Below are 12,619 nucleotides of genomic sequence, written 5' to 3' on the forward strand. Positions count from 1 at the left end.
ACTACCTCTTGTCCCGCCCACTATTCTTCCCACCCCTCCCACAGCGGTATTCCACTGTCCACCAAACCTAAACAATATACTCGTCCATCCCTACACAGCCCCTACTCCAACCCCTTAGCTCATATCCCTGTAACAGACCTAGATCCAAGACATGTCCCATACATCCTCCCACCACCACCTACTCCAGTCTGGTCACAAACATCACCTATCCCATCAACGGCAGGGCTACCTGTGAAACCAATCACATGATCTACAAGCTAAGCTGCAACCCCTGTGCTGCATTCTATGTGGGCATGACAATCAACAAACTGTCTGCATGAATGGCCACCGACAAACTATGGCCAAGAAATGACTGGACCACGCTGCCCAACACAAAATTCTTCAATTCGATGACTGCTTCACAGACTGTGCCATGTGTATCCTTCCCACCAACAACAGCTTTTCTGAATTGTGCAGATGGGAACTCTCCCTGCAATATATCCTATGTTCTCATAACCCTCTTGGCCTCAACCGTCATTATTCATTGTCCTCACTCATGTAGTCCCTCCCCTGTCTCCATTCCAGCACTACACAACCCTCTATTCCACCAATGCACCAAGTCTTTTTAATTCTTTTCCGGTACGCCCCCTCCCCGCCACCCTCTGTCTAACTTCCCGACTGCACCTAGCTGCCCTATCCTCTCCCCACCTCATCCCTGCATGCTCCCCAGCAGCACATCACTGTCCCCAACCCCTATGGTGCTATCCCTCTCCCAGCCAGTTGCCTCTTCCATCATGCGCTGTTGCTGCTGCTTGTAGTGTGGCTTCACTTGCCAGAGACTGTGGTCATGTGTGTGTGGGCTGCATTTGCATGTGTGACTGTGTGTGTGTGTGTGTGTGTGTGTGTGTGTGTGTGTGTGTGTGTGTGTGTGTTGCCCAAAAGCATATTCTGTGACAGTCTTCTGTTGCACCTATCTGCGACTCAGCATCTCCACTGTATGATGTGTAGCAAGTATCCTTTTCATAATATTTTCCATTGTTCATTTGAAATTCATTATTTATTGCATTGATAGTTCGACTTATAGTATGATGATATGCAATACAAAGCATCAACTTACTGGGCTGTAGAAATTATATGGATTTGCTGCTACATGAAGTGGTGTTGATCGTGATTCATTTCTTGCATTCACTGGTGCACCACAATCAAGAAGAAGTCGTATAACTTCCATATTAGGAAATATCATCTGAAAACAGATGATCGGAACCCTTTCAAGAACAGTATACATACACTATGAACACCAATTAAAAATAATACAAAATCACACAAAATTATCTAGAGTGTATTTTTATGGAATATACAGTAACACACTATTGACTAATTAAAAGCTAGTACGATAAGGTGAAAATAAGGTTCAAATGGCTCTGAGTACTATGGGACTCAACTTCTGAGGTCATCAGTCCCCTGGAACTTAGAACTACTTAAACCTAACTAACCTAAGGACAACACACACACCCATGCTCGAGGCAGGATTCGAACCTGCGACCGTAGCGGCTGCGCGGTTCCAGACTGTAGCGCCCAGAACCACTCGGCCACTCCGGCCAGCCGAAAATAAGGCTCCTGGTTTTTGAGTGACAAGAAAAATGTCAAATTTCTCTGAAGAGGACAAACACAGAATTACAGGTACATTCCTGACTTACACTGAATTTAATTCACTGCAGATCACAGCAATTAATTACAGCATGCAGCAGTAAAACACACACACACACATATATATATATGTACAGTTTATAAGCAAATACATGAAAATCAATTTGTGAGGGTGCTACGTGAAACTATCTGCACATTTCCAAATGCAGAAAAAGAAACTTACTACAAGTGGTTTTAATTATCCTAAATGACTTTATGTTACTAACCATCCACAAATTGTATTCCTTCATACTGTGATGGGAACATACATGGTGGTAAGAAAATAAAACACTACACTTCTCCAGGGAAAAACCAGGTAAATCTTGTCATCATATTCATGATTATTGTGCTCCTCCTAAATCACTTCTGGTACAAATAAAGGGCAGTTCTATAAATATCAGGTAAACAGAGTAAAAATGATAAACATGTGAAGTTAGCATGGATCATATGGTTGACTGTAGTGGGAAAAACACACCTTATTGCAATCTGCCATATAGTCTGGAGTCACGAATGGCAGCCTCAACCAGAGCAGAGGGGAATACAGAATACATTAATTTAAAACCCTAGTCTAAAGCGCCCATAGAAATTTCATTACATAAAACTCAGGTTGGGTGGTTTGACAGCCTTGGAAACCTGCTACAGACACAATAATGGACCTGTTTCTTTTGTCTGCTCCTCTTATTTGCTTCAATACATGACACATTCTTGATCTCTCTAATTTCCTTGATCATTTTCTTCTACAAGTAAACTGATGAATCCCAACTTCAGATGGTGTGGCTCTTTAGGACCGCATTTTTAAGCAGATACAGCTTGGTTCAATAATACTGGAAAGAATGAGAAAATTGAATATCACACATTCACCATGCCTTTTAACATACATCAACCTCCTATATTTGTCCTTTAATTCACCAGTGCCTAAATCAAGTTAAGTTCCTGGAAGTCATCCCTCCACACTAACATTTATTAACAAAATTAGTGTTAGTTCACAGTTTACACCAGTTTGACCCGATGCGGTAGCTCCCCTTAGCAAAACTCCAATTCACATCTATTTCACTGCCTTTAAGGTTCTTCTTTGTACATAGAAAGGTGAAAGCTTTCCTAATATACTTGCTCTCTTGGAGCTAAAAACAAATTCTGACAGCTGATCTGTTCTGTCCTTAGTGATATATGTAGTGCATCAACAACAAATGGAATTTCTCCAAAACTATTAAAATACTACCTACCAAGAAAGATGACATGTTGTGGGCTTATGTTATTCCATCCTGTGCAAGCCTCTGCATCTCCAAATAGCAATTGCAGCCTACATCCATCTGAATCTCTTTACTGTATTCGTCCTTTGGTCTTTGTCTCTCTCTCTCTCTCTCTCTCTCTCTCTCTCTCTCTCTCTCTCTCTCTCTTTCTCTCTCTCTACACAAGCCCCCTCCCCACACACACTCCCTTCAATACTAAGCTTATGACCCCTCGATGTTTCAGAATGTGTCCTATCAACTGGTCCCTTCTTTTAGCCAAGCTGTGCCAAAAATTTCTTTTCTCCCCACTTCTATCGAGCGCCTCATCATTACTTGCATGGTCTACCCATCCAATCTTCAGAATTCTTTTGAAACACTTCTGTTCTCTTCTTGTCTGGACTGTTTATCATCCATGTCTCACTTCATACAAGGCTACACTCCAGACAAATACCTTCTGAAAGACTTCCTAACATTTACATCAATATTTGATGTTAACAAATTTCTCTTCAGAAACATTTTTCTTGCCATCACCAGTGTAAATTTTATATCCTGTCTACTTCAGTCATCATCAATTATTTTGTTGCCCAAATATCAAAACTCACATACTACTTTTAGTTTCTCATTTCCTAATCTAATTCTCTCAGTATCACATGATTTAATTCTACTTCACTCCCTTACCCTTGTTTACCTTTTGTTGATGCTTACCTTATATCCTGCTTTCAAGACACTGTCCACCCCATTCAATTACTCTTCTAAGTCCTTTGCTATCTCTGACAGATTTACATCATCATTTGCAAACCTCAAAGTTTTTATTTCTTCTCCCTGAACTTTAATTCCTTCTCCAAATTTTTCTTTAGTTTCCTTTACTGGTTGCTCAATGTACAGATTGAGTAACACTGGACATAGGTTACAATCCCCTCGATCTGTTCTCGACAACTGCTTCCATTTCATGCCCCTCAACTCTTACAACTGCCGTCTAGCTTCTGTAAAATTTGTAAATAATCTTTCAATCCCTATACTTCACTACTGCTACCTTCAAAATTTCAAATAGTGTATTCCAGCCAACATTATCAAAAGCTTTACTGAAGTCTACACATGCTATAAATGTAGTATTGCCTTTCCTTATCTTCTTGCAGGGACATATACCTTATGCGTTCCTGCATTTCTCCAGAATCCAAACTGATCTTCCTTGAGGTCAGCTTCTACCAGCTTTTGCATTCTTCTGAAAACAATTAGTATCAGTATTTTGAAGTCATTACTTATTAGACTGACAGTATGGTAATATTCACTCCTGTCAGTGTGTCCCTTAATTGGAATTATTACATTCTTCTTAAAGTCTGAGGTTTGCTTGTCCTATACATCTTGCACATCAGGTGGAATAGTTTTGTAATGATTAGCTCTCCTGAAAGTATCAGAAGTTCTGACATAATATTGTGGACCTTGTTTCCACTTTGCTCTTTCAGTGCTCTGTCGTATTCTTCTTGCAGTATCATATCTCCTATCTCATCTTTGTCTATATCCTCTCCTCTTTCTATAAGATTGCATTCAAGTGGTTTTTATATGAGCTCTTCATATTCCTACAGTTGCTCCTCTTTTCTCCAAAGGTCTCTTTAATTTTCCTCTATGCAGTAACTATCTTTCACCTAGTTATATATGCATATATAGCCTTGCATCTGTCCTCCAGCAGTCCTGCTTAGCCTTTTGCACCTTCTGTCAATATTATTTTTTAAATGTCTGTATTCCCTTTCGTCTGCTTCATTTGCTGCATTTTTATATTTTCTCCTTCCATCAGTCAAATTCAATATCTCCTGTTACATCCAAGGATTTCTACTAGGCCTTGCCTTTTTACCTACTTGATTCTCTGCTGGATTTACTATTTCATCTCTCAAAATGATCCACTCGTCTTCTATTTTATTCCTTTCCCCTATTTGAGTCAATGGCTCCGTAATGTTCTGTCTCACACTTGCAACAACCTCTGGTTCTTTCAACTTACCCAGGTCCCATCTCCTTAATTTCCTACCTTTTAACAGTTTCTTTAGTTTTAATCTATAGTTGAAAACCAATAAATTTTATTATGGTCAGAGTCCACATCCGCCCCTGGAAACATCTGACAGTTTAAAATCTGGTACTGAAATCTCATCACAATCTAAATAATGGTATTCAGTTTCCCTGCTGATATCTTTTGCCCAAAATATTTTCTTACACACGGACAGAGTCACACTGATGTACGAACAATTTACTTAATAGATCACAGTTTGTGTTCCAGAGGAGCTGCCAAAATGAGAATGTTATGTATAGATTTGTTGACCTAGTGAGTAGTAAATACCAGACTACAAATTCAAAGCTTCAGAGTTCAATCTTCATTTGATTTTAGTACTTTTGCTGCTGATTAGCACTGCCTCACCTCTAGCAATGATTCATCTATGTCAAAAATACCACATTGTACCATGTCGGTCTCTTTATGACTGAATGGTTAAGTCAGTTCAATGATCAGTGGAAGGCAGGATCATAAAACTTTCAATAGGACCAATCCTAGTAATGCACTGTAGTGTTTAAACCAAACTTCGCATTAAGGACAGCTTTACTTACATGTGGTCACCAAATGACACAAGGATTAAATAACAAAATATCTTCATAGGTGGCATTTTCTGTGATCTGTCCAATGCATTTGATTGAGTAGATCATGATAGTTTCTAGGAAAACCTTAAATTTTATGGAATTAATGGCATTACAAACAATAGTTTGAACTGTAACTACCAAAAACATTGTAAATGTGGTGCGGAATAATTGAAACACTGCTGCAATGAGAGAATAGTTTAACGTCAGTGGAGGGAAGGGTGACTGTGTTAACTATTCACCACGAATGATGTAGTTCCACATGAAAAATTTTAGGTTCACTCTTACATGTGTGAATAATATTTCACATAACATATATGCTGACAACTTTAATCTCCTTAAGAGGCAACAGCAAAATAAATTGTTAATAATGATTTTTTTTCAAGGAATAACAAAATTTTCTCTACAAGTTCTACAATTTAGGGAAAAAAAGAAATGGTGTACAATATGACCAGGGACAGTAATTAGGGCAGAATTTTTCAACTTTTTGGGTGTATATACTGATGAAATTTTGATTGAGTGGAAGATGTTACGAAGGTTCACAAACAGAGATGTTGAGCAACTTCTGTTCTTAACATAATTACTGGATTTGGAAACAAACAAATTAACAAGCTTTGCACATTTTAACTTAATAATGGCTTATGGCATTGATCCCACCCCACCCCCTCCCCATGAACCACGAACTTTGTCGTTGGTGGGGAAGCTTGCGTGTCTTAGTGATAAAAGATAGCCATACCATAGAAGTCACCACAACACAGGGGTAACTGTTGACAGGGCAGAAAAATTTGTGGTTCCTGAAGAGCAGAAGCACATTGCATAAAAGTTGCAGCGACAACAGTCCGGATGATTGACTGATCAGGTCTTGTAACATAACCAAAACATCTTTGCTGTGCTTGTACTGCAAATGCCTGAAAGCAAGGGGGAAACTAAAGTCATAATTTATCCCGAGGGCATGGAGCTCTACTGTATGGTTAAATGATGATGGCATCCTCTTGGGTAAAATATTCCAGAGGTAAAAAAGTCCCTAATTTGGATCTATGGATCGGGACCACTCAGGAGGATGTCTTTCTCAGGAGAAACAAAATTGGCATTCTATGGGTCAGAGCATGGAATGTCAGATCCCTTAATCAAGCAGGTAAGTTAGAAAATTTAAAAAGGGAAATGGACAGGTTAAAGTTAGATATAGTCGGAAATTAGTGATGTTCAATGGCAGTTGGAACAGGAATTCTGGTCAGCTGAATACGGGTTTATAAATACAAAATCCAATAGGGGTTGACTGATTGATTGAGGGTGGGGGACAGGGGGGACAGGGGGGGGGGGGGAGGTCATCAGTCCTGCGATTCAAAAGGTACATAGGTACATGTGTAAGATAGAAGAGCTCGCTAAAAGTGGGTGGATCCAGTAAGGGGGGTCAAAACTATAAAGCGAAGAAGCTAAAAAGACACGCACAGTGGGAGGCATAAAAGGGGAGGCCAAATCTAAAAATTGGAAAAACAGAGGGATAAAAAAGCGATCTTTACAAGGGGACTCAGTCATGGGTCCCAAGCCAGAAAACACGAAGAGAGGCTCCAACCACAACCACCCTGCCCCTGCTCCAGTAGTAAAGAAAACCTTATAACTGAAAATAAAAACCAATTTCACATAGGAAACTTGAGAACCAGTTCAAATATCTGTGAATCAACAGCAAATATTAGAGACAAGGAATCTGGAAGGCTATACTTAGTACGAAGGAGACATTCCACCAATATATGGGATACAGTCAGCCTGGCTCCACAGCCACAGTGTGGGAGTGGCTCGTTATGCAAGAGAAAACAATGGATGAGTCTAGTATGACTGATGCATAGATGGCATAAGACAATGGACTCCTTCCGAGAGAAGTGGAAGGAAGAGCACCAAACTGCAGTAGTCTCCTTGATTGTGCAGAGTTCATTGCTGAGAGCAGTAGTGTACCAGATGGCATTTCACTTTTGCACAAAGAGAAATTTGATGTGTATCCGCATATCTGCACCTGGAATCATGAAAGGGAATAGGGAAAGTATCGGCCTGTCTAGCTCACCTGTCAGCCACCTGATTCCTTGGGATGCCCATATCACTTGGGACCCACAGAAAGACAACTGAGCAGGTGGCATAGCCAAGGGCAGAGAGGAGGTCAGGGACAGCAGACACCAAAGGATGACAAGAGTAGCATTGGTCTATAGCCTGCAGGCTGCTCATTGAGTACGTACATATTAAAGCAATGTGGAGGAAGGCCTGAGTAACAAAATGGAGGGCCCTGCTAATGACTAGCATCTCTGCAGTGAACACACCACATGATTCCGGCAGTAAATGATGTTCCATGCCAGTAGGAGATGTAAAAGCATATCCCACCTTATCTATCGTTTTAGAACTACCAGTGCAAATGATGGTAGTACCCTGGAACTCTTCAAGGATGGAATGTACAAGACACTGGAATATCAAAGGGGCAACAGATACCTTAGGACCATGGAACAGGTTGGTCCTAATCCATGGTCTATCCACCATCCAGGGGGTTGGGGGATGAGGAAGAGAAGAGGAAATACATGGGGCAATGGGGTACATTCCAGCGAGTGGAGATGGAGATCCTGACAGAAGGAAGTGAGAAGCATTCCAACTGGCAATTCCACCTGAGGGCAGGTGTCAGGAGGGAGACATCCCTCATTTGCAAAGAGGATGGGGTACACGGGATGGTCAGGGAATCGTCAAATAGCGACTGCATAAGAAACCCCTCCGTTGTGGTCGTACCGTAGGTGCAACCACAACGGAGGGGTATCTGTTGAGAGGCCAGACACACGTGTGGTTCCTGAATAGCGGCAGCAGCCTTTTCAGTAGTTTCAGGGGAAACAGTCTGGATGATTGACTGATCTGGCCTTGTAACACTAACCAAAACGGCCTTGCTGCGCTGGTACTGCGAACGGCTGAAAGCAAGGGGAAACTACGGCCGTAATTTTTCCCGAGGGCATGCAGCTTTACTGTATGGTTAAATGATGATGGCGTCCTCTTGGGTAAAATATTCCGGAGGCAAAATAGTCCCCCATTCGGATCATCCGGGCGGGGACTACTCAGGAGGACGTCGTTATCAGGAGAAAGAAAACTGGCATTCTACGGATCGGAGCGTGGAACGTCAGATCCCTTAGCCGGGCAGGTAGATTAGAAAATTTAAAAAGGGAAATGGATAGGTTAAAGTTAGATATAGTGGGAATTAGCGAAGTTTGGTGGCAGGAGGAACAAGACTTTTGGTCAGGTGAATACACGGTTATAAATACAAAATCAAATAGGGGTAATGCAGGAGTAGGATTAATAATGAATAACAAAATAGGTTTGCGGGTAAGCTACTACAAACAGCATAGTGAACGCATTATTGTGGCCAAGATAGACACGAAGCCCACGCCTACTACAGTAGTAGAAGTTTATATGCCAACTAGCTCTGCAGATGATGAAGAAATTGAAGAAATGTATGATGAGATAAAAGAAATTATTCAGATAATGAAGGAAGACGAAAATTTAACAGTCATGGGTGACTGGAATTCGAGAGTAGGAAAAGGGAGAGAAGGAAACATAGTAGGTGAATATGGATTGGGGCTAAGAAATGAAAGAGGAAGTCGCCTTGTAGAGTTTTGCACAGAGCATAATTTAATCATAGGTAACACTTGGTTCAAGAATCATGAAAGAAGGTTATATACATGGAAGAATCCTGGAGATACTAGAAGGTATCAGATAGATTATATAATGGTAAGACAGAGATTTAGGAACCAGGTTTTAAATTGTAAGACATTTCCAGGGGCAGATGTGGACTCTGATCACAATCTATTGGTTATGAACTGTAGATTAAAACTGAAGAAACTGCAAAAAGGTGGGAATTTAAGGAGATGGGACCTGGATAAACTGACTAAACCAGAGGTTGTACAGAGTTTCAGGGAGAGCATAAGGGAACAATTGACAGGAATGGGGGAAAGAAATACAGTAGAAGAAGAATGGGTAGCTTTGAGAGATGAAGTAGTGAAGGCAGCAGAGGACCTAGTAGGTAAAAAGACGAGGGCTAGTAGAAATCCTTGGGTAACAGAAGAAATATTGAATTTAACTGATGAAAGGAGAAAATATAAAAATGCAGTAAATGAAGCAGGCAAAAAGGAATACAAACGTCTCAAAAATGAGTTAGACAGGAAGTGCAAAATGGCTAAGCAGGAATGGCTAGAGGACAAATGTAAGGATGTAGAGGCTTATCTCAATAGGGGTAAGATAGATACTGCCTACAGGAAAATTAGAGAGACCTTTGGAGGAAAGAGAATCACTTGTATGAATATCAAGAGCTCAGATGGAAACCCAGTTCTAAGCAAAGAAGGGAAAGCAGAAAGGTGGAGGGAGTATATAGAGGGTCTATACAAGGGCAATGTACTTGAGGTCAATATTATGGAAATGGAAGAGGATGTAGATGAAGATGAAATGGGAGATACGATACTGTGTGAAGAGTTTGACAGAGCACTGAAAGACCTGAGTTGAAACAAGGCCCCGGGAGTAGACAACATTCCATTAGAACTACTGACGGCCGTAGGAGAGAAGGTCCTGACAAAACTCTACCATCTGGTGAGCAAGATGTACGAGACAGGCGAAATACCCTCAGACTTCAAGAAGAATATAACAATTCCAATCCCAAAGAAAGCAGGTGCTGACAGATGTGAAAATTACCGAGCTATCAGTTTAATAAGTCACGGATGCAAAATAATAATGCGTATTCTCTACAGACGAATGGAAAAACTGGTAGAAGCCGACCTCGGGGAAGATCAGCTTGGATTCCGTAGAAATATTGGAACACGTGAGACAATACTGACCCTACGACTTATCTTAGAAGCTAGATTAAGGAAAGGCAAACCTACGTTTCTAGCATTTGTAGACTTAGAGAAAGCTTTTGACAATGTTGACTGGAATACTCTTTTTCAAATTCTAAAGGTGGCAGGGGTAAAATACAGGGAGCGAAAGGCTATTTACAATTTGTACAGAAACCAGATGGCAGTTATAAGAGTCGAGGGATATGAAAGGGAAGCAGTGGTTGGGAAAGGAGTAAGACAGGGTTGTAGCCTCTCCCCGATGTTGTTCAATCTGTATATTGAGCAAGCAGTAAAGGAAACAAAAGAAAAATTTGGAGTAGGTATTAAAATCCATGGAGAAGAAATAAAAACTTTGAGGTTTGCCGATGACATTGTAATTCTGTCAGAGACAGCAAAGGACTTGGAAGAGCAGTTGAATGGAATGGACAGTGTCATGAAAGGAGGATATAAGATGAACAACAACAAAAGCAAAACGAGGATAATGGAATGTAGTCGAATTAAGTCGGGTGATGCTGAGGGAATTAGATTAGGAAACGAAACACTTAAAGTAGTAAAGGAGTATAGCTATCTGGGGAGCAAAATAACTGATGATGGTCGAAGTAGAGAGGATATCAAATGTAGACTGGCAATGGCAAGGAAAGCGTTTCTGAAGAAGAGAATTTTGGTAACATCGAGTATAGACTTAAATGTCAGGAAGTCGTTTCTGAAAGTATTTGTATGGAGTGTAGCCATGTATGGAAGTGAAATATGGACGATAAATAGTTTGGAAAAGACTAGAATAGAAGCTTTTGAAATGTGGTGCTACAGAAGAATGCTGAAGATTAGATGGGTAGATCATATAACTAATGAGGAGCTACTGAATAGGATTGGGGAGAAGAGGAGTTTGTGGCACAACTTGACTAGAAGAAGGGATCGGTTGGTAGGACATGTTCTGAGGCATCAAGGGATCACCAATTCAGTATTGGAGGGCAGCGTGGAGGGTAAAAATCGTACAGGGAGACCAAGAGATGAATACACTAAACAGATTTAGAAGTATGTAGGTTGCAGTAGGTACTGGGAGATGATGAAGCTTGCACAGGATAGAGTAGCATGGAGAGCTGCATCAAACCAGTCTCAGGACTGAAGACCACAACAACAACAAGAAACCAAGAGTTGGCTCCACTGTTTTTTTTTTTTTTTTTTTTTTTTTTAAAAATGGGGGAATCTCCACTTTGGCAAGGAGCCTGTCAACAGGACTAGTGCCAAGAGTACCAATAACCAGATGCACTCCATAATGGTTAACAGAGTTGAGTAGTTTCAGACTCAAAGTAGTCGCTGAGCCCAAACCCTGACAATTATAATTGAATCTGGACAAGACCGGAGCATGGTAAATATGGAGAAGAGTGTGTGCCAGGAGGCAGAGGGCATCATTAAGCTTCTGCATGCAGGCAGTCTTCGGGTGGCGAACATGGGGCAGCCACGTCAGCTTTTTATAAAAAAGAAGGCCCAAGAAATTGGACTGTGCTACAACAACTAGGTGTTTGTTACCTACCGTATTTACTCAAATCTAAGCTGCACTTTTTTTCCAGTTTTTCTATCCAAAAAACTGCTTGCAGCTTAGAATCGAGTGCAAAGTAAGCGGAAGTTCTGTAAAATGTGGTAGGTGCCGCCACAATTAACTTCTGCTGTTGAATATGTGTAGCGCTACAGGGGCATGCTTTGCAGGCACAAAGATAAATACTGGCGCCAGAACCTCTGCGTCAGTAAATAAATTAAGGTGGAAGACGAGATTTTTTCTCTGCCCCGAGTTTTGACCACTGCATTTTCATACAGTATCCAACGAAGTAAATACAAATTCCGTGTTGTTCATCTACGAATGTAGCAGCCTTTCAATGTACTATGAAAATCTGACTGGCAAGACTGCTTGGGATGTTTGTCAATATGGCCAACTCTACGTTCTGAATTTTTTCCTACTTGTGACAAGAGATGGTTGTTAATAGGAACTTTTATGAATTGTGAATCACATGCAGTATTCTCTTCACCATAAGAATAACACGAATATAAACATTTTGCCGTGTATTTGTTCGTGTTTGCTACTATCTCGTTTACATCCTGTCTGCCTAATAAACTATGAAACAAGAGTGAGACAACAGCAAGTGCGGGAGAATATACATATCATGCCATATTTATATTCATATTATTCTTACGTCGAATGGTGATACAGTCAGAAATGAAGCACGACAACTGACTAGATTTTTAAATCTAAGATGATTAATTTCTGTGCAGAAT

At 40.7% G+C, this 12,619-nt stretch overlaps 1 protein-coding gene across 1 annotated transcript in view; it reads right to left on the reverse strand.

Moving 5' to 3' along the window:
• Positions 1-12,619, reverse strand: part of LOC124605362 (protein fem-1 homolog A) — a 61,371-nt gene that overhangs the window by 2,562 nt on the left and 46,190 nt on the right. The window contains exon 4 of the mRNA XM_047136990.1: positions 1,097-1,222. Within this exon, the coding sequence (XP_046992946.1) occupies positions 1,097-1,222 (126 nt within the window). The remainder of the gene's footprint in view (positions 1-1,096; positions 1,223-12,619) is intronic.

The sequence above is a fragment of the Schistocerca americana genome, chromosome 3 (assembly GCF_021461395.2).
Source record: "Schistocerca americana isolate TAMUIC-IGC-003095 chromosome 3, iqSchAmer2.1, whole genome shotgun sequence".
In the NCBI taxonomy this organism is placed as follows: domain Eukaryota; kingdom Metazoa; phylum Arthropoda; class Insecta; order Orthoptera; family Acrididae; genus Schistocerca; species Schistocerca americana.